The sequence below is a fragment of the Meles meles genome, chromosome 12 (genome assembly GCF_922984935.1).
Source record: "Meles meles chromosome 12, mMelMel3.1 paternal haplotype, whole genome shotgun sequence".
NCBI classification, from domain to species: Eukaryota; Metazoa; Chordata; class Mammalia; order Carnivora; family Mustelidae; genus Meles; species Meles meles.
The window spans coordinates 10,535,292-10,557,399 of record NC_060077.1 but is presented as its reverse complement, the minus strand read 5'-3'; the positions used below and the strand labels follow the sequence as shown (position 1 = coordinate 10,557,399).

The 22,108-nt window shown below is 40.4% G+C and overlaps 1 protein-coding gene across 7 annotated transcripts in view; it reads right to left on the bottom strand.

Annotated features, from left to right (window-relative positions):
- The window catches only part of HECTD4 (HECT domain E3 ubiquitin protein ligase 4), a 181,631-nt gene that overhangs the window by 113,139 nt on the left and 46,384 nt on the right, over nt 1-22,108 (bottom strand). For all 7 annotated transcript variants that reach the window (XM_046025933.1, XM_046025934.1, XM_046025937.1 and 4 more), the window contains exons 2-7: nt 14,670-15,187; nt 10,135-10,224; nt 9,379-9,509; nt 6,538-6,646; nt 5,734-5,872; nt 2,579-2,749 (exon numbers count right to left, since the gene is read on the bottom strand). In XM_046025933.1, coding sequence (XP_045881889.1) covers nt 2,579-2,749; nt 5,734-5,872; nt 6,538-6,646; nt 9,379-9,509; nt 10,135-10,224; nt 14,670-15,187 — 1,158 coding nt within the window. The remainder of the gene's footprint in view (nt 1-2,578; nt 2,750-5,733; nt 5,873-6,537; nt 6,647-9,378; nt 9,510-10,134; nt 10,225-14,669; nt 15,188-22,108) is intronic.

Sequence of the window (22,108 nt, the reverse complement as noted above, 5' to 3'; positions counted from 1 at the left end):
CCATGTCTCTCTACAGTTGGCAGGGGTGACTCCTCTCTCTTCCTCTTGGTTTTCCCCTAAACATATACCCACTTCAAGTCTAGGCTTGCCCCCACTGAGGAACAGGAAGGGATACTATCTCCAGCTCCTAAAGAAGAGGAATGGGAGATGCAGAAACATCTCGAGCTGAGGAACAAGAAATACAGGTTTCACGGCAAGTTACAAAGATAACCAAAAGAGGAATTAAAATAAATAGATTATGAGGAAAAAGAAAAGAGTAGGAACTGGACCAAATCCTTGTCTATAGCAGGGAGGAAAATAACACGAAATATATGATGTGCATAAATCAAAAAACAGCAATATAGTTTTTTACTTATAGAAATGAAGGCAACCACCAGAAGAATGAAAAGTGGAAACCATGAAAGTGAGCACCTATGGGAAGCACCCAGAGGCCAGATGAGGGACTCTCACTTTTCCTGAGGAGCCTGGATGTGCTACCTGAAGCTTTGGTCCATGTTCATGTATTTCTTTGATATGGTTTTTTCTTTTAACTTAATAGTAGCATATCAGAGAAAGGGGCAATTCTTTAATGTTTTCCCATTATACTTAGGATAAAGACCTAGATCATTTAGCCAGCTGGTAAGTCTGTTAAAAACCACAACAACAAAAAGCTCTTCTGACAATCATGAACACATGTTCAAGTAGCACAATCTCTAGCAGACCAATTCAAAGACTCACTGTGGCTGGAACATCTTATAAAAAAAATGATGATTAAGTGGAGAAACCAGATAGAAATAGAAGAGAATGTACTTTATGATACTAGACGCCTGACTGATAGTTAGCTGGCGGATAGGGGACAGGTTTCCCAGAAGACGTTTAAATCCTACTAAAATCTATTCAAAAATCACTTCAGTGTTGTATTTATTTTTTCCAGGAATGTGAATTTCTTCCCAGAAGGAGGCTGTAAATTACATCATTAAAAAAAGTTTTTGTCACGCATTGGCTTGGGGCATTTTTTTCTTTTATAGGTCTTCAGCAATGGAAATGTTCTAGATTTTTGATGTTTAATACAGAAGCCAGTCACATGTGGCTACTGAGCACCTGAAGCTGGCTATTGCGAGTGAGCAACTAAAGTTTTAATTTTGTTAATTCTAATTTAAATTTATTTATTTATTTTAAAGATTTTATTTCTTTATTTGACAAAGAGAAATCACATAGGCAGAGAGGCAGGCAGAGAGAGAGGGGTAAGCAGGCTCCCCGCCGGGCAGAGAGCCTGATGCGGGGCTTGATACCAAGACCCTGAGATCATGACCTGAATCGAACGATGGCAAAGGCCTCACCCACTGAGCCACTCAGGTGCCCCTTAATTTAAATTTAAATAGCCACATGTGGCTACAGCCTGCCACAGCAGACAAGTACAATTCTAGACTACCAGGACTCCTACTCTTTTCTTATACTAAGCTCTCTCCTATGCATTCTAGCCACCCTGGCCACTGTCTTAAAACACACATGCTTGGGTGCCTGGGTGGCTCAGTGGGTTAAAGCCTCTGCCTTCGGCTCAGGTCATGATCCCAGGGTCCTGGGATCGAGCCCTGCATCGGGCTCTCTGCTCCGCGGGGAGCCTGCTTCCTCCTCTCTCGCTGCCTGCCTCTCTGCCTAGTTGTGATTTCTCTCTGTCAAATAAATAAAATACTAAAAAAAAAAAAAACACAAAAAAAAAAACCACACATGCTTGCTCCTGTCACAGGGTCTTTGCACCTACGGCCTCCTCTCCCTAGAACATTCTACTCTCTCCTATTCCCCAACTTCTTCATCTGGTTAACTATTGCTTTTCCTTGCTACCTAAAATTATCTTATCTGCTGGTTTGCTCATTTCTTGATTTTTTTTTTTTTCACTCCACCACTACCACCTGAACCCACCCACCAGGTGGAATTCAAGCTCCATTAGAGCAAGGTTGCTGTTCACTTTGCCCATCACTGTAATCCCACGACTAAAGACAACGCTGTCTGACTTACAGTACACAGTATCTACTGAATAAATGCCTGCTCATGATTTTAATTGTCTCACAGAGACTCCCAGTATCGACCCTAGTCCCAGTCTTGCCACTGCAATTTAGTTCCACATTTCCATCAAGCCCCATGACCATTTGTACTTAAAAATCCCACTGTCTGGGGCGCCTGGGTGGCTCAGTCATCAGGCTTCTGCCATTTGCTTGGATATGATCCCAGGGTCCTGGGATCAGCTCTCTGCTCAGCGGGAAGTCTGCTTCTCCCTCTCCCACTCCCCATGCTTGTGTTCCCTCTCACTGTGTCTGTCAAATAAATAAAATCTTAAAAAAAAGAAAAATTCCACTGTCTACACATTAACTATTATTATCTGCACTGTTGCCAGATTAACCTTCAGAAAACTTGGCTTTATCTGTGTCATAACTCCAAACAAAGAAACCTTGAAAGAAATCCAAAAGAAAAGCCAATTTAGAAGCAAGAGTGGACACACTGTACATACTCCCAACTTTCTTGGGTCCTTTGTTAACAAATACAAAAAGAAACCAAAAGAAAATTTCTCTGCAAAGACACAAAATGAGAAAGTGAATCTTACCACAAGTTCAAAAATATCCATGAAGACAGAATGTCCCTTAGGGGTTTTCTCATTCAGACTGGCAGGGGACCAGATCCAATAGAAATAAGTACCATCTGAAGAAAGGTGCACAGTGCTCATGGTGCTGCCAACGGGGAGATGATTGGCTGGCATGGGCACCACGTGGCACACCTGGACATGAAAGGGAAGAAAACTTCATTAGTGTGACATACAAGTTATTAATTCTACCAGTTCATCACTCAAGCTATTAAGTCCAAGATCAGAATTCATAGGCTTCCTGGTCAAAACTACTAGCTCTAAGAGAGAAAAATTACATGACAAAAATACAAAAATTCATTCAATGGGCCATGTAACAGACAAAAGAGGCTGAAGTAATAGAACCTGCTAAGCATGTATTTTGTCAAATATTGAAAATAAAGCTTTAGAGAAATAGTCCTTGCTGAAATGTCCTAAGTTTTCCTTAGTAAGAATTTCAGACTATTAATTATATTTAAAAGGATAGGGACTGTATCTTATTTACTTTTATATCCCAGTACCTAATTCAGAGTCCAACACAGTTATTTAATAAATATGGAAGGAAGTGAAAAAGAGGGCAGAAGGAAGACAAGAGAGAAGGCAGAGAAGGGAGACAAGGGGAAAAGAGAAAGAAAACAAGCAAGGCACATGCAAGACCCTAACCCAGCACACGTGGGCTTAGTGAGATGCACCAAGTCCCTTGTCTTGGAGGAAAAAGACAACCGCCAATTCGCTGTATCAGACACGAAGGCATGTGTTTCTAATACTAACCCTCGTTCAGTTTCAGTATAAGGAATGAGCTTTGCAACATTTCATATTAAATGAGCAGTTACATACTCATGTTTACTGTAAGAGAAAAGCCCTTAAAATGAGAGAAAATGGGGACCCAGAAAACTACTGACTAGGTTTTTCAAAAATGCTGAGGGTAGGAGCAGAACTGAAAATCCCAAAATAAAAATAATTAGAGAAGGTCAGATGCCTTCGGGAACAGCAAGAACCACTTTCAGTTATTCTATCTCTCGGGGTGAGTCACTCATTTTCCTAAGGTTACTTCTGACCCTTGAACTCATTTCATAGGATTTTTTTTTTCCAGACTTGTTTTGTCTATTTGAAAAGTTAAAAAGTAATGTAGTTGCTGTAACCACACTTTGGAACTTGTAGTGCCAGGAAATCTAGAAAGTTGACAGCTACTGATTGGCCTAAGTAACTCCCAAATTGCTCCAATGCACATCACCTACTTAGTGAAAACATGGTTTTCTTGGATAAAACTGAAGTTTCTGCAACAAAACAGAAGAAATGGATATTGCCTCAAATAAAAACCATGTCCCGGGGCGCCTGGGTGGCTCAGTGGGTTAAGACCTCTGCCTTCAGCTTGGGTCATGGTCCCAGGGTCCTGGGATCGAGCCCCACATCGGGCTCTCTGCTCAGCGGGGAGCCTGCTTCCCCTTCTTTCTCTGCCTTCCTCTCTGCCTACTTGTGATCTCTGTCTGTTAAATAAATAAAGTCTTTAAAACAAATAAACAAAACACAACCATGTCCCAAGATTTAACATCTGTTTAATTCCCAGGCATATAATTCTACTTAAAATAAATATAGGACATATTTGCGTCCGTCCCCATTAATAATAAAAAATGAAGTCAAGGGGCGCCTGGGTGACAGTTGAGCATCTGCCTTCAGCTCAAGTCATGATCCCGGGGTCCTGGGATCGAGCCCCGCATGAGGCTCCCTGTTCAGCGGAGAACATGCTTCTCCCTCTCCCTCTGCCTGATGCCCCCCCCCCCACTGCTTGTGCTGTCAAATAAAATCTTTCTTTAAAGATTTTATTTGTTTATTTGACAGAGATCATAAGTAGGCAGAGAGGCAGGCAGAGAGAGAGGGGTGGGGAAGCAGGCTCCCTGCCAAGGAGAGAGCCTGATGTGGGGCTCAATCGCAGGACCCTGGGATCATGACCTGAGCCAAAGGCAGAGGTTTTAACCCACTGAGCCACCCAGGCACCCCTCAAATAATAAAATCTTAAAAAGAAAATGAGGTCAATTGGGCATTTATTTGTCAATTTGTTCTTTTTATTCATCTAACAATTAAGCAGCTACTGTGTGTTTTGGAGATACAACAGTGAATAAGACACAGTTCCTGTTCACCAGGAAAGGTATAGTTGAGTGACAGACAAAGGAGACACAACATTCCACGGAAGTCCTGAATGGGACTGCACCCAGGGCATTCACTCCACGGATGGGAACTCTAACCAGGCAGTTCATCTTTGGTTGAAAGGCAGAAAGGAGTAATGTAAAAAGCTTGAACTCAGGTGCTGAGAACCATGGGTTCAAGTTCTTATGCTGCCATTATTGTGTGGCCTTGGGCAAGTCCCTTAACGTTGGAGCTACATTCTTTCATTCAACATAAAGGATAACCTCACGGAGTGCTTACAATAAGCCTAGCCTCAGCTGCCTCGTCTGTAAGACAAAACTGCCATTGTTCTACCTCACAGACAGTGTATGGAAATTGCCTAGACCAGGGCCCGGTACAGAGACGCTGATAAAGGACAGTTACTATTATCACCAGTCCAATGCTGGGCACCGTGCTCCATTCTAAGCACACAAAGATGGGTAAGACGGGGTCCAGACTTAAAGGGATGCATGGCAGTGGGGAAGAGACAAAAGCAGGGGACTGCAGCGCGGTGCAGCAAGCGCTGGCACAGACTGCTATGTTTGGAAGCACTAAAGATGAGCTCTGAATCCCTAACACATAATGATTTTATCCAAACTCATTTCAGGGCTCCCGTTACCACAGAAAGGCTGTTTAGAGCAAATCAAATAAGGAAATGATGCCTTCCCAAAATAGATCTGGCAAAAGAAAAAAAAAAGGGCAGCTAGTGTATCTACCATCTTTGACTCTCTAGAATTTTTTTTTTGATCACAAAAATTTGTTGATGGCCTTAGAAACTCTTAGAGAGCACATTCATGCAGACCACCTAGGGAAACTCTAAGATATCAGAAAAATACAGAATGCCTAAATGATGACAAGTATAAGGATGTCACTATGGCAGGAAACTGTATCAGCAGTGTTCTGACTCCTGATGAGGTCAGCAACTTCCCTCACTGACTCCAGAATATAAAAAGACAATGTCTTGGTTTTCTTTTTACCTGAAGGGTATTCTGGTCAATGACCTGGAAAAGGGAGTGAGGTTTATTATCAAAAGAAACAGGCCGGTGGAGAAGAATGCCACTGCCAAAAGCAACCCATCCTGGTTCCAGCTCCTCGTTCCGGCAGTACACAAAACCTCTGCAGAGAAGAAAAAAAGTATACAGGCTGAGTAGCCAGGCAGTGTTCAAAACCACACAATGCGCTACAATAGACATTTTCCACCTAATTTTTAAAACAACTAAGTGAGCAAAATATCTAAAGGAGAATAAATATATTGCATTAACATTTTGCAGCTGATGAACTAGAGCAAATATTAATTTTGCACAACAAATTAGAGAGGAGGAAAAGTTGGGGAAAAGATCTAATTAAATATATAAGGATCTCAAATTGTGGTTTCTTTCGGCAGCAATTCACAGAATGATTAATATATTCCAACTGCAAAGCACTGTTAATTCAATGTGAAATCCAAATACAAAAAGACTTAAGTAGAAAAACATCTATTCATCAACATGGAGAAATCACTATTATAGTAATTCTGATCATAGAGGAATTTCTGGCTAGAAACAATGACCTGAGGGCCACCAAGCTCTTTAGAGTCAAAACAAAGCCGAAATGCATTACAGAACAAGAGTCCACTAATGCAAGAAAACCCAAATTACATGAAGTTTTGCACTTATTTAGTTACTAGTCAGTCTTGGGGGTGAGGGGGAGGGAGTATACCTCCCAGGTGTTTTCTTCATAGAGATTTATGTAAGGAAGGAAATGTTCCAGCCAAATCATTCAGCAAGTTCCATGCAACTGACCTGAGAGTACCATGTAATCCAGACCCCAATTTGCTTACTCCTCTTCCAACTGAGTTAGTAGTATACAGGTAAAGACCATCTGCCGTGAGACAGCGCCCCAAGTCAGCATCTGAAATCGTTTTTTCACAGGTAAATTATATACATGCTTTTTTCTAGTGAAACTATAAATGTGCTTTTTCTAGTGAAAAAGCCATTAGGAGGTGGGGTGAGAGATAATCTCCCACCTCTAAAATAAGTGCTTCAATGTGACTTCCAGGAAAGACGGCTCCAACCCCCAAATCAAACATCCAAAATGCATGTGGGATCAGGAACCAAGATCAGCGAAAGAGGTCAGAGAGATACTAGCAGGAGAACCTGGTTCTGCCTGCCAAAAATTTTCTTCTTCTTTTTGAATAGCAAAAATGTCAAATTTATGCGTTCTTAATTCTGGTCTGAAAGGACTATGACTACAGTACTTTCAGTAATGATTCTGTAGTTTAAAAAGTGAGCTTTTAAGAGCCTTGGACACTATTAGTTGACCTTGGGCCTTTTTGAACTTCAGTTTCTTCATCCATAAGATGAGGATAATATGTACCTCAAGAGTCACTGTGATGGTTAAATGAAGTAAGGCAAGTAAACACCCACATGCTCGATGCTACAAAACCAAAGCTCCAGAAATGGCAAATGATAATATGTTGTAATACCAATGAAATACGTGGAACTTAGATCTGCTTCTGGAGACATCCCCTCCAGCCACTGTTTCCCCTTAGCTATATCCTCTGCTGGCTAAAACAAACAGTATCATTCTAAAGAACGATTAAATGGTTTACTAACTTACCTTCTAAAGAATTGGTCTTAGAAAGCTTGGAAAACTTTCAGTATTTTCATGATCCTTTCACTACATTTGGCTACCACTTATAATATTAAAGGAAACCCACACCACAGCACTCATATTAGTGAGTATGCTGTTAAGAATTCAGTTTACTAATCCAAGACCACTGGAACTTCAACGGTTTTTTGAGCAATCAGTAGTTGTGAGTAATCATTTCTAAAATATTAATTTCCTCAAATATTTTAACTTGCAACATAAATATCCACTTATCCACCCTTCTTTAGACTGAGGCTCAAGGCCTTCTGAGAAGTCTGACAAGGGGTGGGAGTCAAAGTGACAGATTAAACAAGACTGGCCCCCGACTTGATACTTGCTGAAGCTGAGTGACCAGTACGTATTGTTGACTAAAGCATTCGCTCAACTTCTGTATCTGTCGAATGTTTCCATATTAAAAGTAAGATTACTTTTTAAAAATAAGAAAAATATTCTCAGGGTGCCTAGGTGGCTCAGTGGTTAAGCATCTGCCTTTGGCTCAGGTCATGATCCCAGAGAATCTGGGATCAAGCCCTGCATGGGCCTCTCTACTCAGTGGGGAGACTGCTTCTCCCTCTGCCCCTCTCCCTGCTTGTGCTCTCTCTTGCTCTCTTCTCTCAAATAAATAAAATCTTAAAAAGAAAAAAGAAAAGAAAAGAAAAAGACTCTCTAGGTGGAAGCAAAACTAAAAGTACAAGGCAGTGAAAAACAAGGAGATAAGCTTAACACCATCGTCCTCAGTAAGAAGCTACTCCGAGGGAGAGATTGAAGTAAAAAAGGAGAAAACAAAGGGATTTTGATTTTGTTTGAAGATGTCACTTTCAGCCTATGATGTTTAAGAACTTCGTGGTATTGCAGTTGTAGGCTTTTTTGCTTCTCCCACGGACTCTAGTTGCGTCATATCCAAAAGTCTCACCAGTTCCTCTTACTAGCTCATGTGACTATTTGTTACAGCAGTGGACACAGCAGACACAGGCCCTGGGATAAAGGGTGCACAGGTGGTCAGCTGCTTAGACTGCACCCCATGCCCTTCTGGTTGCCCCAGAAGTCTGCCTCCATCAACGGTTCTAAATGGAAGGGTGGGCAGAGGAGGCTCTGAATCCCATACATAATTAATGTCAATTTCTTAAGAGATCCACTTTGAGTCTTTCCATAAGAAAACTGAATGTTTTAGAAACAATTCCTGGGCTATTTTAAATTCCTATTTCATCAGTTATGCAATGTTTAATGACACAGTCACGATAGCAGTTACAACAGCTGACAGGTTTGTGAGCAGAGTGGACTCCTGGCAAGCCTGCAACTCCCAGGTGGGAGCGGCAGCGCACATGCTGCCGGGAAGCGGCCACCCTGCCGGGCCGTGGCACCACTCGGTACATCCGCCACGCCAAATGGAGAGGCCTCCTCTATCCCACAGGCCAGGCAAGTGAAGGGCAATTAAGAGGGCTGCTGCCGTTTTCAAGGAAATCAGAGTGAACTGGTTTGGAATACTCATGAAAACGTAAAAACATTTTAATCCAGATCATGGAAATACTTGATTCATGCTCCTTTAACAATCTCTCTCTTCTTCTTTTTTTTTTTTTTTTTGGTTTTTAGGGTGGGAGGGATTATCAAAACAGTCCTAATACATCACTAAGGGAAACAGCATCAGGTTCAGGCAAGACCTGATACTCTGTTTACACTTAGAAAAATTCAACCTGAGGCTCCCAGGCTCAAACACAAATACCCAGGAGTCAACTTAAGTAATTCATGCCTCCTTGGCTAAAGTATATGGATGATACCTTTTCCTTGCGATAGCAGAACCTATCCATTTTCTTACCTCACCGAGTATCAGCTTTTACACTTTTACTGATAAAGCAGACAAAGAACATATTGTATAGGAACCTAGAGCTTTTAATTAAAAGGAACACAGTTTTATCTAAATCAGTTGCCACAATGATCTAAAAACCACTCTTTTCACGTCTTCAATTCAGTCACAGGAGCAAAAACCCCTATATTACCTTTATTTTCAGAACTGGAGCCAGTGTTGCTATCTGGTGCAGGCAACATGTCTTCATACCCCCATGATACTATATGTTTGCCACCGAGCAAACAGGAGGGGGATCCAGGCCCCCCTTCCAAGAGCAACAGCCTAAAAATGAGGAGATGGGAGAATCAAAGACACAGAGACTATCCATTTCAGCGAGAAAATGAAAGTCATCTTACAGATCAGCAACTAAAATAGGGTTATGCAAATCTGCATCTGGAATAAATATCCACATTTTTAATTTAAAAATTATAAAGCCATGCTTAAAGGAATGTCATAATTAAAGTACAGCTATGTGTAAAATGTATAGGTTTTATATACACATGGGATGGGGGAAGGGTATCAATTTAGGAGGCACATATCAAAACATTAGGAGTGGTTATCTTCAGATAATGAGATTATGAATGATTTTCAGATTCTCCTTTATACCTTAACATACCTTAAAATCTATAATAATTCATTATAAGCTATTACATTTTTTTAAAAACCTACAAAATAAAAAATGAGAATTAGTATACTCTAGGAACACTTTCAAAGAAGGAAGAGAACACAAACAAAATTATTAAGATGAGTATGACAATACACTTGTTTTAAAATAAAATAATAAAATAAGTTTTAAAATAATTTAAAATCACTCATTGGTAAGTTTAGCAATTTACCTATTGAAAGGCTTTATGCACAGATCTCCCTTATGGGGGGCGGTGGATAAGGAGCCAAAGTGATAGCTTACCTATACAGTACATCGGCTACGGGCAGGGACCCCAGATCAGTTTGTTTCTGTAACAGATGGACCGTATGAACAAAAGTTTTCAACGAGCCCCTAAAAATAAAAGGAGGGAACAGAAAATCATCAAAACTGAAAAGCCAAACAACAAGGTTAACTTTATTAACCACAAGACAGTGTTCTAAAAGAGGTCTATCCGCTTCCGCCAATCCGAAGACCTGTTGTACCAAATATACTGGATTTTTACAGATTACCGCTGGCTCTCACAAAAAGTTACTTTGTGAGCAGCACCAATTATGCCAATTAGGATGTTCTCCCTGCATTTGTAAAGGTAAATAATTTTCTCCCAAAATAAACGTTCAATACCTGAGACTCAAACACAAAAAACATGTGGCTATTATACTTCAGTACCATTTCATGAAGTCTTTCTCTAGTCTAAAGGAGAGATTTTATAGAAGGGGATTATACTTGAAGTCTAGCAGTGTTTCCAGCCTTCATTTTTAAATATCTTTAAGTTCATCTTTTTTTTTTTTTTTTTTTTTTTTTAAGATTTTGAGAGAGAGCTAAGCACACTCCCTACCGAGCAGGAAGCCTGACGTGGGGCCTGATCCCAGGACCCAGAGATCATGACCCGAGCTGAAGGCAGATGCCTAACCGACTAAGCCACCCAGGCACCCTTAAGTTCATCCATTTCATATAACATCTCCCTAAACTCCTTCACATGAAATATGACTGCAAAGGAATACGTTCAAATAATATATATATTTTGTATTAAGTCTACCTGAATGTGGGGCTCAAACTCATGAACCCGAGACCAAGAGTCACACAATTTACCGACAGAGCCAGCCAGGAGCCCCTGAAATAAGTATTTTGTGCTTAGCGGGGGGTGTTCCCTCCGCTTCCCTTGCTGTGAAGTATGTGACTATAATGCTTGCCAAGCTCACCACTACCCAATTTCCTTTTGGTTTCCAAGGCTCAAGATTCGGGGAAATCTAGAATATGGTCAATGGGATCTAAAAGAAGGCTTTTAAGATGCACAGGACTTATCTGGCCAGATCCCAAGTATAAATCACCACAGAACATTTCCTGAACTAGATGACCACCCGTATCAGATAGGCCAACTTCGGATCGTTGCCTTATTCTCTCAGCCAAGGCTTTAATTGCTAGGTATCACATGCCTCAACCCCAGAAGAAATGGAACACCCGACACTGGACTGAGTAGGCTTGAAGTCCTCTTAATTGCCCCTTTCACTACCTCTGGTGTTCACAGAATCAAAACCAAAGAACAATATAAAGCAGGAAGGTGGCAGATAGGATCTAAAAGCTCAAGTTGGGATTCAGGCAACTCACCAGCTGCACCATCTCAACCCTGTCACCTAATTCCTATGGATTTTGCTTCTTCATCTGTCCAACAGTGGTATCTCTGTGGCATGCAGGGAGGTTAAAATAGAGGGGGAAAGCACACTGGAACACTTGGGACCACTAAAGCAACTGTAAAGGTATTACCTGCCAGACTGAATTACACTTTCAGAATAAAATTCATACTCCTTCCATGGCTCCTAAGCCCCTACAATGACCCAAGCCCTGCCAAGCTCCTCTCCTGCCCCTTCTCTCTCCCACTGCATTCCAGCTCCCGGGTTACTATGCTGGCCCTCAGCCACCCCAAGCACAAAAAGAACATCGGGGTTGTGCCACTTGCTGCTCTTCTTGATCAGAACACACCATCACTGGCTTTTTGATGTCTAGTTGGTTCGTTCTCCTCATCCTGGCCTAGTTCATTGGGCACCTCATCAGTAAGGCCGTCCCTGGTATCTTTAGCTAATGCTGTTCTCACCCCACCCCCTCATCATTCTCTATCAAAAGATCCTGGCATGTGTTCTTATAAATGAAAAGCCCCCTGAAGTTATCTGATTCAGGTCAACTTTGCAATTGAGGGACCAACCATCTTGCTCACTGTTGTATCCCCAGTGCCTATAAGAGTACCTTGTACAATGTAAATGAGCAATAATTATTTACAAAATGAATCACCCCGAGTCCATTCAACTGCAAAGTGTGAAACCACTAATCACTATATTCCTAAGAATTAGCAAGGTTCCTGGCAAAGATACTTAATTGGTTGAACAAGTGGACATATTTAAAACAATTTTTTGAAAATGTTGTCTTTGAAAGCATCAATCTCAAACGTTCAATAATATGTCCCAAATAACTTCATTAAAGTAGACGACCAACTGAAAAGGTGAAGGCTTCTGATGTAAAGAAAGTCCAGAATGAGGTGACAATATTAGCAATATAGGAATCATCTTTAAACACAAAACAAAAAAACACCAAGAAGAAAATAAAAACATTCATTTCAACATTTCTGAATGGAATTTGGAATCTCAAGCACATGAAACAATTTCAGTAACCATCAGATTGAATGTGGACACAATAAAGTTTGATTCCATGTTCAATAAATTAGAATGTTTAAAACTAAGTTGATGATTATTCCTAACACTGCAAGTCTATCTAAAGAATTCTATTTAAAAGCAAAATTTCAGGGGCCTGGGTGGTTCAGTTGGCTAAGTGCCTGATTCTTGACTTTGGCTCAGATCATGATCTTGGGGTCATGGGATTGAGCCCCATGTTGGGCTCCAAGCTCAGCAAAGAGTCTGCTTAAGAGTTTCCCTCTCCCTTTGTCCCTCCCTCTGCTCATGGCCTCGCTCTCTAAATATAAAAAAAAAAAAAGTTTTTAAATTTTCTCAAAATGGGATTTTTTAAAAGAGATTTAGGGGCACGTGGGTGGTTCAGTCAATTAAGCGTCATGATCCCAGAGTCCTGGGATTGAGCCCCTTATCAGGCTCCCTGCTCAGGAGGGAGCCTGCTTCTTCCTCTCCCTCTGCCACTCCCCCTGCTTGTGTTCTCTTGAGCTCTGTCAAAATCTTTTAAAACATAAACACAAATAAAGATTTATTTATCTATTTGAGAGAGTAAACACATGAATTGCGGGAGGCAAGAGAGGGGGAGAGGGAGAGAGAGACTCTTAAGCAGACTCCCTACTGAGCACAGAACCTGACAAGGGGCTCAGTCTCACAACCATGAGACCATGTTCTGAGCCAAAATCGAGAGTTGGATGCCCAATTGACTGAGCCACCCAGGTGCTCCCCCAAAATGGGATTTTTGTATTAGTAACAAGTTTATTTAGGGTATAAAATGGTCTTCCACAAATGCAAGCTATCAATCTAATATAAAGCCTTTCCAGGAAAACTTAATTCAGTGCTACCCAGTAATGTCTCCAGAATTAAGCTCCTGTCAGGATTTCCACAATCAACCAGTCTTCAGGGATCTAAAACTAGGCTAGGACAGTTTGCTTAGGGCAAAGAAACTGACAATTAATCTTGGTGCCATTTTGCCTTAAAAATAGTTTGACAGTCAACCATTTAAAGATCAACTTTGAAACCATAAAAATAGGGGAAGAAGTCTTAAAACCAAGAACTCTGTAATCTTTCAAGAAGAATTTTTCCACATATTCTTTGCTTAAAAGAAAGAAAAAAAGAAAGAACTCTGAAGAGAGAAGGACAGATTAATGACATTAATTAATGACACTAATCTGTCAGACCACGGTCCTAATTGGTCTCTAGACAACTAGCTTAAAGGAAAGCAAGGGCAGTGAACCTTTTTCTCACACATACAGGTTACTGGGCAAGAGAATGTAGAGACCCCCTCCTGGAAAAGTAACTCTAACACTTCCTATTGATATCAGATCAACAATTAGATCAATTAGATCTGCTTACACAAAAAGGATGGCACAATATTCAATCTGGATATATACACGGGCACCAGGGTGGCTCAGTCGGTTAAGCGTCTGCATTCAGCTCAGGTCATGACCTCAGGGTCCTGGGATCGAGCCCCACATCAGGATCCCTGCTCAGCAGGGAGCCTGTTTCTCCCTCTCTATCCACTCCCCCTGCTTCTGTGTGCATCTCTCTCTGTCGAATAAATAAGATCTTTAAATCTGGACATATACAGAGAGATCTTTCAGTTAAATTAATGGAGGCAAGCATCATGGTCCAGAAACATAATTTGTGACGAAGCCTACGTAATGGAGTCCAGGTAATAACTCACTCACTTGCTGAAAAAATTAAAAATGAAAAAATGAAGAAATTAAAAGCTCTACCAATTTTCTGGCCATCCTTCGAGGAGAAATATAGATATACCATCCTCCACCAACTGCTGGACCTAAAGCACTAATCATCAAGGAGGTGAGTAGATAACGGCAAGGGTTGGCTCTCCCTTTTAAGCCGCTTCAGCTTTATCACACGATGCCAGACAGCAAACACTTGAACTTGGGCTCCAGCTCAGGGTCCTGGTGCCAAGTTTTGGTGAAAGTATCTTATGCACCGTCGAGGCTGTGAAATTCAATATTGCCAACGAAGACGGACTACTGGAGGTTAAGACTGCCATCACATAGGCTCACCTCTCACTCCACAACCTCCCATCCTCACCCGCCCCCCCCAACAGCAGCCGTCACAAGGCCAACAAGTGGTCCATTTGCTGGTCCTTACCTGGCACACGCCAAAGCCACCAGAGCAGCTGCAGCATTTTCTTTCTGCTTATGTGGGATGTGTCGGCCTGTGTCCGAAGTGTCTTCTAGCCAGGAGCACAGCAAAGTTTCAATTCCATTGAGACAGTCAGCAGGCTCCTTGGTCAGGCTCAAAGGCTGGCAATCACGAAGGCAGTTCAATAGCACCTCAGCAGTTATGTTACAGAGAGAGGGGTCCGTTCTGCTCTGGGACTGGATAAGGGGGAAGACCAGCAGGAGCCCCATCCGAGATGTGAAGGGAGCTTGCTCGGGTTGCTGCAACAAGCCCTGGCGTTTGAGCAGAGCCAACGTTTCTTCGTCACCCGAACTTTCTCGTTCGTGCTGTTCTTCCAAGGCCAGCTGGCGCTGGGCATTCCACAGTCCTCGCAAGGCATTCAGGCGGTACTCCAGCAGGCGGGCATAGGCATTGCTCTGATTCCCACAGACCGAGCGCAAACGTTCGGCTAATTCCGTCGGGTTCTTGGTCTCAAACGTTAAAATCTAAAGGGAAGAAACAATAAAGATGTTGGTATGTACAGTTTTTCACCATGGCTTTCATCAGTGGCAGCAAATATATCCAATGGGATCTAAAAATAGTCCACATAAGTCATCTTAGTTGGAACCAAATATGAAAATAGGTGCTGTAAAACCCAGGTATTTGCTGGAGACTTTTTTCTGTGGCGTTTCTGCTAGTGCCCCGGTTAAAAGTAATATCAGGCCTGGGTCAAAGAGTGCAAATCATGAAAACAGTTAAGTATGAAGTCAGAAATTAATTCAAGTAATTTTAGAAAATTGAAGTACAGGTCCTTGTTAAATGCTTTTGAGGTATAATGTAAGTCTAATTCCTATTACCAAGTGGACTGTAAGTGAAAAGAACAAAATTTTATCTTCAGAATCGAATATACCTACTCATAAATCATTGATATTGTATTGGCCTTTGATTTTGAAGAACACTCCATTCTTACTACTGTTAATCTATTATCTCAATTGGTAACATGGTATAGATTAATTCGGTTCATACTGATCAAAGAAGCACTATTTTCTTGCCAAAACATACAATTACCAGGAGGCCTCTAGATTTCCAGCCACTAGGGGAATAAAACCATTAAATCCTTAATCCTAGGAAAGGAACGAACTATCAAGATAAAGAATTAAAGTGACTGGGGCGCCTGGGTGGCTCAGTGGGTTAAAGCCTCTGCCTTCGGCTCGGGTCATGATCTCAGGGTCCTGGGATCGAGCCCCATGTTGGGATCTCTGCTCAGCGGGGAGCCTGCTTCCTCCCCTCTCTCTATCTGCCTGCCTCTCTGCCTGCTTGTGATCTCTGTCTGCCAAATAAATAAATGAATATCTTAAAAAAATGTATTTAAAAAAAAAGAATTAAAGTGACTTTATGATGCAGAAAGTATATGCATCGAACTAGGTTAAAATGAACAGACCATTGTAAGGAACCAAGGAGGGCACTCTAGGAGCAAGCGCATTAAAACAGACTACCAGGCGCCAGGGGTATCTGGTTCTCAGTAGACCAGAAAATCAGGGTGAGAAAAGGTTTGAAATAAAAGCAAAGAAAATTCTGTCACATCATTGGCACTGACATTTTGAAGGGTTATAGATCACTTTATTTCTCTCAAAAAGCTGCAGAATACTTCTTTTACCTCAAACTTTGCCCTTGAAAACAGCCCAATAAAACAAGAACTTCCAGAACAATGTAAACACAGTAACTGCCTTGCTTAGCTATACATGCAAGTCACTGAACTGAAAAAACATTCAGTTTAAACAACAAATTCTGGGGCACCTGGCTGGCTCAGTCAATAGAGTGGGCGACTTGATCTCAGGGTCATGAGTTCAAGCCCCATGTTGGGTGTGGGGCCTATTTATAAATAAATAATTCCAATTCAAAAAATGTATTTCATTTTTTTTTAAAAGGTCATGTTAAAAGAAAAAAGTAATTCGAATTTCAGTGCTAGCCTATCAAATCAGAAAAAACTTCCAAATGCCATAAGACTTCAAACAACAACTTAGCAATAAGAAGAAAAGAACCATTGATATACACAACTTCAATGAATCTCAGTGGCACTGAATTGAGGGAAAACAGCCAATTTCAAAAGGTTGCATCTGTAGGATTCCATTTACAGGGCTTTCTGGAAAAAAAACAGAATAAAACTATAGTGATAGAGAAGAGATCAGTGATGGTCAGAGGTCAGGGGAACAGGCAGGGTAGGACTAATATAACGATAGTATAAAGAAGTTTTTGGAATGAAGAAGCTGTTCTGTATCCTGATTGTAGTGGTGGTGGTGGTGGGATCATGAATCTATAGGTGTGTTAAATTCATATAACAGTATGAATTTAGGGGGTTTACTCTAAAAAGGGCTATTTAATTGTATGATAATTTCTAAACAAAAGGGAAAAAATTCCAACCAGGCTGTATCTGTGTTCAACTAGATATCATTGGGTAAAGCTATATTGCAGGTCATATTAAAATTAAGAACAAGGGCCATTTTTAGTTGGTTTTTAATACAATAGGAGCAAACAATGTTTAATTGTCTTTTACCATCAAGTCATACCGAACTGCATTTTCCTAACTTTTAACTGGATTCAAACACAAATCATCCTTTTATTTTTCACATGGCAGCAGATAAAATAACTCCGGTTCCTTAAAAAAAAAAAAAAAAAAAAGCTCACATTTCAAGGGCAACCATCTACCTTGAAGCTATAATCAATATTCAAGGAAGTTAGACTGCCTTTATTTTCCCCCCTCCTTTCAGGATCTTCCCTCAAAAACCAGCCTCTACCATTAAAATCAATAACTGAAGACTGAGATGATTTTAATGTTGTTAAAAAAATTAAAAGGCGCCTAGGGTGGCTCAGTCGGTTGAGCCTCTGCCTTCTGCTTGGGTCATGATCCCACAGTCCTGGGACGGAGTCCAGTGTGGGCTCTCTGCTCAGCGGGGAGGTTGCTTCCCCTCACCCTTTACCTCTCCCAGCACCACCCCCCCACCCATGCTCTCTCCCCCTAATAAAATAAAAAATTTTTTTTAAAAATCACAAAACTTTGTCTTCCTACTTACGAACATCTAAAATGAATTTGAGAGCTTTCCAATATTGGTTTTGTGATTTCCACCCAATACTACTCTTTGATATAAAATACATAGGAAACACATACATATTCCACACATTTTATTTATGGTACATTGATCATCTACTTTGTTTATATGAAGCAACTACTAAAAAATTCAATACAGACTTTTATTAGACCCAAGAATCAAAGAACAACTCAGTAACATTAAACCTACCTATTTCCTTTTATTATCAATCTTAAAGATAAGTGGCTCTAAAATGTGGTATTTCATGGTTCGTATAAAGATGTTTACGACAGAATCTAGAGCTAACTCCAAACATTAAGACTAGCTGGAAAAAAACTCTATAATACACTTCTGCACTTTTCTTATGATTCTATTTTTATAAGTACTTCAGCTATATTTTGGCATTCTGAAAAGGATTCTGAAAGGATCTGAGTTATAATTAACCAAATATTATATGATATACACACTTAAGTGACTTATGTTTATTGATTTAGCAGTATCTAAGGCACACTATGCTTTCAGAAATCCATTAGGCTACTCAGCATTATCCATTGGAATGGCCCCTCATGAAAACTAAGAACTGTGCTCTACACCGCTGTTTTTCAGAATTCTAAGTTTGAAGGTCATGGCCAAAAATCATTTCATAAAGACATCATACCTTTGAGTTTTAGTACATCAGCGATGAAGGATCTATTCTGGTACTTATGAATATTAAATGATTTGTCTCAGATCCTCATATAAAAACCACTGCTCTCAGTAACTGCTTTTTTTTTTTTTTTTTTTTAAAGATTTTTTTTAATTTATTTGACAGAGAGAGATCACAAGTAGAGAGGCAGGCAGAGAGAGAGAGAGGGAAGCAGGCTCGCTGCTGAGCAGAGAGCCCGATGCGGGACTCGATCCCAGGACCCTGAGATCATGACCTGAGCCGAAGGCAGCGGCTTAACCCACTGAGCCACCCAGGCGCCCCTCAGTAACTGCTTTTAAAGAAGATAAAAAAATCCAAAATGTCATTAGGAAATGAATACTTTTCACTTTAAAAAGGGGGAAAGGTATTTAAGGAGCAGGGAAGATTCCCATCATTCTTATTCAGAAGGAAGGGTCACTAACTACTTCTGGGATAATGAAGTCACCCAATGAAGGGAATGACTTTCAAAGTAATGTGTTGCCTTAATTTTTTTTTAATCATACATGACACACTAGTTTAATCTAAGACAACAACAATCATTCTGGAAAGTCTAACAGAAGGTAGGCAAAAATTCTTTGCCAGCCAAATCTGGCTTTGAATAAGACTCCAATATTTGATATAAGAGTAGTTATAGAGATCAACTCATTTCAGCCAATTTCCTTCCATTTTCCATGTGGATAAATACAAGAGCATGTACCTGCCAGCCATGATGTGAAATGTGAAATGTAAACATGCATTTCAAGTAATTGTCATAGTGAGAAAAAGCACAGAGAGGCTTTTGAAGTAGTAGAGAATGTTACAAATAAAGAAATTAACCAAACCAATAATTAATAGAAAAAATTAGGGCATGAACTATTGTATTCCCCTAAATGTAAATATTAATTTCCATCCATATCACTGTTCAGAAAAGAGATGTCTCTAAAATTGTCAAGAAATTAAAAGATATATTATAGCCTACCTCTGAAATAGAGTAACACCTTTCTAAGAATTTAACCTAAAAAAAATTTCCAGAAATAAATGTACTGAAGTTTTATTATAGTAGAAAAAGCAGGAGAAATCTTAACATCCAAAAAAGAAATGTTCAGGGCCCCTGGGTGGCTCCGTCGTTAAGCATCTGCCTTTGGCTCAGGTCCTGATCCCAGGGTCCTGAGATAGAGCCCTGTATCAGGCTTCCTGTTCAAGGGGTAGCCTGTTGGAAGCCTGTTCTCCCTCTCCCACACCCCCTGCCTGTGTTCCCACTCTTGCTGTGTCTCTCTCTGTAAAAATAAATAAATAAATAAATAAATAAATTCTTTCCCCCCCAAAAAAAGCTATGTTCAGGGGCACGTGGCTGGCTCAGTAGGTACAGCGTATGATTCTTGATCTTGGAGCTCTAAATTCAAGCCCCATGTTGGGTGTGAGATTACTTAAATAAAATCTTAAAAATTAAAACAAATAAAAAGGGAAGAGGGGCCTGGGTGTCTCAGTTGGTTAAGTGTCTGCCTTCAGCTCAGGTCCTGACCTCAGGGTCCTGGGATGGAGTCCTGCATCAGGCTCCCTGCTCAGTAGGGAGCCTGCTTCTCCCTCTCCCAGTGCCCCCAATGCTGTGCTCTCGGTCTCTGTCAAACAAACAACATTTTTAAAAAATAAAGAGAAGGGAAGTGTTCAATTAAAACATAGGACAATGGAAATTTATGCAATAACTTAAGAAAGTTAAAACCAAAGAAAAAGCAGAAAAATTATATACACCCTATAAGTAGGACTATGTAAAATATGCTTGTTCAATTTGAAAGGCCATTAGTATTTGTGATAATAGAAACATGGATTTTTCTCTATTAAAAAAAAGTGATGACAAGTTAAATAGTTCATATTTAAGCGATCATAACTACAGGGGATACTTTTGAAAAGCAAACGCTATCTTTAACTGGTAGTCAAACAAATGGTGACACAGTGGATATATTTAAAATGGGGAGGGGGGGACAGCTGACAAAAAATCATCATCGTACCACAGGATATGCTGTCCTTAAATCCGTTGACAAGTTCCATCTGTTGCACTTTGGCAGCAAAAAACATAGGGCTGATTAGATTCCTGGTTAGGAGGGAAGACTGAATGGTGGGATGGGGAAGGCCACAAATATTGGGAGCTATGAATGAACAATAAAAACCTTTCACTCTCCAAAGTGAAAGGATACTTAAAACTCGGGACTGTGCCAGCCTCGCAGCACATATACTGATACTCAGGATCACTCAAGCTCCGAACAGATGAATTACATTACTGTGCTCCCCATTATGGTACATTAATCAATTCATTCTATGTACCTGTCAGCATAAAAGGAATTTATACCTGGGTTATTATTTCAAAGCAGATCAACTGGCCAGACTTGCAAACCCAATACAAAATTTGTAAGGAAAGGCCACAGAATACTGAAATCCTCTCAAATGTTAGAGTGCATTTTTTAAACCCTTCTATAAATTTTCCCACTGTTTTTCACATTATGAAGATGGCAATCATGGCCAAATTGAATTGCATATGGCAATTCACAGAATGTAAGATCTCAAGTGAACCAAGTAAATGAATTGTGAGTGCAAGGATGGAATTCTATCTCTTAATATGAAAGCCTAATTTGAGAGTGGATCACATCAATTAAATTAAACCCTGAAGCTGCATATCCTTATCCGATCCTGGAAATAAGGTGTTCATTTGAAAGCTCTTTCGACATCTCCTATTTTTAAAAGGGTCTTTTACTTGACTGACAACACGATTAAGTTTCACAGTTTAATTCATGAGTTTTAGCCGCTAGCTTGGTGCCTCAACTAGAATGGGCTCTGACTGGTTTCCAGATTGTTTGGCTTAGGCTCGGCCCTGTAAAACCTGCTCCAGCACTCAGTGATCTCGCCCACATCTTCACACACCTGCTACTGATGGCAGGATTGTCGGACTGGAAGGACTCAGGGCACCTGGGTGGCTGAGTTGGTACAGTATGTGACTCTTGATCTCTGGGTTATGAGTTCAAGCCCCATGTTGGGCGTAGTCAAACAAAAACTGAGAATTCCATTTCTAAGAAATCACTTTCCCAATTCTTCTTGCATGAAAGTTCCATCTTGACCTTGCCCTTATCCAGTTTTCATCTTTTGTCATGTCCTCATGACCAGGGTCCTATTTTTCCATCTCCTGGTTTGTGAACTTAAAAGTTCACCCCATTCAGCCCAACTCCTATCTTTCAAAATTCAGCTCTGCTACTTACTTTTGAAAATTTCTGACTTCCTTACTCTTTCTCTCTTCTCCTTTCCAAAATTAGCTACTACGTGCTTCCACAGTATCCAGCACATTATCTCTATCAGAGGATCCACCACAAACTGTAAGGGAAAATGTGTTTGCTATTTCACAATAGGAATAGATCGATGATTTGTTAGGAGTAAAGGAAAATATCTCTGAAGAGAAGACATTTGTTAACTGCTTACTTCACATACTTAACGATTACCATCCTGTAATATATTCAAACCCTTAGCATAAATATATTTTAGTAAAAAAACAAAAGCCACTGGTTTTTTTTAAAATAGAAAAACGTAACAAAGAAGGAAACCATGTAACTCTAATATGCGTAACACCACACTGCTATGTTGTTTGTTTCCAGTCTGTCCCCTCTTTCAACTAAGTACTAAAAGGGGAAAAACCA